This window comes from Lygodium microphyllum, chromosome 28 (genome assembly GCF_053477565.2).
Source record: "Lygodium microphyllum isolate KBCC chromosome 28, Lygodium_microphyllum_v1.1.10, whole genome shotgun sequence".
NCBI classification, from domain to species: domain Eukaryota; kingdom Viridiplantae; phylum Streptophyta; class Polypodiopsida; order Schizaeales; family Lygodiaceae; genus Lygodium; species Lygodium microphyllum.
In genome coordinates this window covers 127,005,032-127,008,529 of record NC_141162.1, presented here as the reverse complement: position 1 = coordinate 127,008,529, position 3,498 = coordinate 127,005,032, and the positions used below count along the sequence as shown (strand labels likewise).

The 3,498-nt window shown below is 37.9% G+C and overlaps 1 protein-coding gene across 1 annotated transcript; it reads right to left on the bottom strand.

The window, feature by feature from the left end:
- Positions 1 to 226: 226 nt before the first annotated feature.
- On the bottom strand, positions 227 to 676 carry LOC148011985 (pentatricopeptide repeat-containing protein At4g18520, chloroplastic-like). Its single transcript, XM_087670440.1, has one exon. It carries the CDS (start codon positions 674 to 676, stop codon positions 227 to 229), a length of 450 nt encoding a protein of 149 aa, XP_087526566.1.
- Positions 677 to 3,498: the final 2,822 nt, after the last annotated feature.

The following is a 3,498-nucleotide window of genomic DNA, read 5'->3' as shown; positions in this document are numbered from 1 at the left end:
CCACCAGCATAATTTATTTTAGAGGTAGTTCATTGTACACTTGGCATGCCTCTACAATCAATCCACATTTGGTGTATATCTACACTAATGAATTGCCAACATGAAGGTCCATGTCGAGTTCCTTGGTAACTATGTAATATATGGCCTATTTTTTTAAAAAAATCTCTTGAGGCACCACAAGCTTTTAAACAGAGAAAAAATGACTTTTCATTTGCAGATTCATCTTCTAGTTGCATTTGTTTGAAGAGGCCCAAAACTTCTTCACTACTTGCATATTCAGTGTATCTTGCAACATCAATGCAGTCCATGTCACAGTATTTCGAACTGGCATCCTCTCAAACACTTTTTGAGACTCTGCATCCATGCCACACTTGATGTACATATCTACTAGTGTACTACCTACAAAAAGTTCACTTTCTAAACTCCTTTTGACTATCCTAACATGTATTTCTCGACCCCTTTCTGAGGCTCCTATGGTACCACAAGCTTTCAAGCTGCAAACAAACATGCTTGCATGTACAAGTGCCTCATCCAACTGAAGAAGTTGAGAACGTTGTGACATTTCCTCATTAGACCCTGATCCTACAAACAACGCAGACCATGAGTTTGAATTACGACCTAGTAACTTGTCAAGTACTTCGGATGCTTCTTGTAAGGAGCCACACCCACCATACATATCCACAAGCGTGCTAGCTATATGCAAGTCTGGTTCTAATCCCCTTTTAACACCATATTGGGGAATATGGGAATTCCCCATAAGTTTGGGACACATGGTCAAATCTTTGGATTTGTCATAACTTGAACACTATAACTCCAAATCGAGCACACTATAGCTCAATAGATTCTATTTTTCAAGCGCTTTCCAATGATAGGTCACGTACATCATATGGTTTTGAGAAACTTATGGGCATATTATCCAAGTGACACCGTTTTAGTGTTCAAAAAATGGGAATTGGGAGATTCCCAAACTCACTAATATTGCGTTTTTTTTGTTACTTCTGCATGTAATTATTGGCTTGTTATTAGCATTCCTAAAGTGATACAAGCTCTCAAGTTGCAAGCAAAGGTGACACAATCAAGAGAAGTTCCCTCTAATTACAACTGCTGATAAAAATTCAGCACTACCTCCTCAAGCCCGTGCTCTATATAATGCACAATCAGTGCATTCCATACAGATGTATCTTGAATTGGAAAGTGCCAAATGCCTTGGTTGCCTCTTCAGCTAGCAAGCCACATGTCATATACATAATAACTAGTCCTTTGTGTAAGTGAGGCTCTTTTTCCATTTCCCTTTTCAGTATTTCAGAGTGTGTGAATTCACCTAATTCAGAAGCTCCCATTGTACTACAAAATTTGAAGATGGAAATATACATAAGTGCGTCCACAATAACATCTTCCAACTGCATTTCTTTGAAAACCATGATAGCTCATCATCAAGACCATGTTCAACATATCCTACAATCATTGTAGTCCATGAGATTGTATTTGAATTGACATCCACTCAAGAACACATTGTGTTGCTTTAAGCAAACCACATTTCCAGTACATGTCTATTGATGAGCTTCCCACATAAAGCTCTCTATCAACTCCTTTGTTGGTTATTTCAGCATGTAAAAGATGGTCCGACTCTACATCTTTTGTAACACCAATAACTTTTAAGCACAAAAGAAAAGTGATAGAATTAGGGCACTTCAAAGTGACTTCGCAATGGTGGATGTGCAACTTCAGGACATCCGCTCCCTCAAAACCTATACATCCTTTGGATGGGCCAACTTGTTTACCACTTGCAGCATTGTTCGCACCAGGATCATATGGGTAATCATCTGGATAATATGACAAGCATGTAAGTTGACATAGATTATCACACGATCCTCATGGATCATATGGACGAATCAAAGTAGGCATGTTTCCATATATCATCACAACATCTAGATCTTCTTTGACTGGTTGATCATCAAACAATCCCATCACTCCAAACTCTCTTTCCTTATTCAATGGAGCAAATATTGTTTGTGCCTTGACCACATTGACATTTATCTCCATATCCATCTCCATAAATAGCATAAAATTTGGCAAATCATCATCACCCCTTCTAATGTAAGAGGTCACATCATCCATAAGTAGCACATTCGATACGATAACCCCGCTTGGAATCTGAATAACTGCTTGTACAACATTTGTGCTAGGTGGAAAATCCTTTAGAACCTCTACAAGCATCTACATCAATTCTTCATTATCCTCTTGTCCCTAATGCATTAAATCTGGTTTTTCTTTACACTAATTGTTTCTCTTATCATCTAGAATGAAAAGCCCCTCTAAAGCTTCATCTAGATCCAAAAGTTTCATGTCTTCCTTCACTGCCAAAGAATCCTGTAAATCACCTCTATGATGATGTATCATACATAGGGGTATTATGACTTGCAAAAAACTCATTCTCCTTGTTACCCTCCATAAGATATTTGTGAATTGTAGCATCACAAGACTCAGCATGCATCATAAAAATGGCATTAATTTCCCTTTCCATAGCATCATCATATAGCAAACCTTCTCACTGAATGCACCAAGAGACTGCACATCATCCTCCATAGTAAAATCACAATCATATGAACCATAATAAAAAACCTGAGAATAGTCCATGTAGATAGTATTTTCCTTCGAGCTACACCTTCATCTCCATCCTCACTGGAATGGAGGTATTTGTGACATTCATCACCTATGAAAAATTTTGTTTAGCTTCAAATCGTTGTATATCTTCGACCTATGAAGAATTGTCCAAAACCTAGTTTTCCAATTGTGCATACAGAGCTCGAACTCTGTCCTCATCATTAGGTTCCAGAACATCGCCATCTTTGATAAGGCATGCATCCTCCTTTGCTTTAAGATTTGCATAAATTTGCTCCAAAAACTCATCATACCTTGACTTTTGCTTTAAGATTCTTGTCTCGCAGTTCGATTGCTGAAAGGCTTCAAGCCTCTGTTTACTCGAGATCACAAGCACAAAAGAAAGAAAACACTCAAAGAACTCGAAACAATTTGATTTATTGAATCACAAAAGTTGTTTATCCAAATTCGAATTTGTCCGGCTACTCAATGCTCGAATCAAATTCTAAATACATTTCAGAGCTGTGTTCACACTCGATGATGCTCGCTTCAACTCTTTGACTTCACTGCACATATCATAGTAGTCCACTTTAGTCACACAATTATAGTGCTTCAACTTGAAGCCTTTTTTATTGTGAAAACTCTTGAAGCATTCAAATTTGTTTTATTCCCCATAAATGCCATGAAAATGTTTTGACTTCCATGTTTCTGAAGTTCCTTGTCCCAAAGGTTGCAAAAAAAACTACTAGCTAGTTGATGCCTACATCTTACATGCTTTTTCTAGTCAATATGGACAGCCGATATTATAAGATGCCCCTCCCCCCATCAAAATCATCATTGTGTTTGTTGTTGTAGCTCCTCCACATCATCTCCCCCTTGATTGCCATCTTCTCTGGT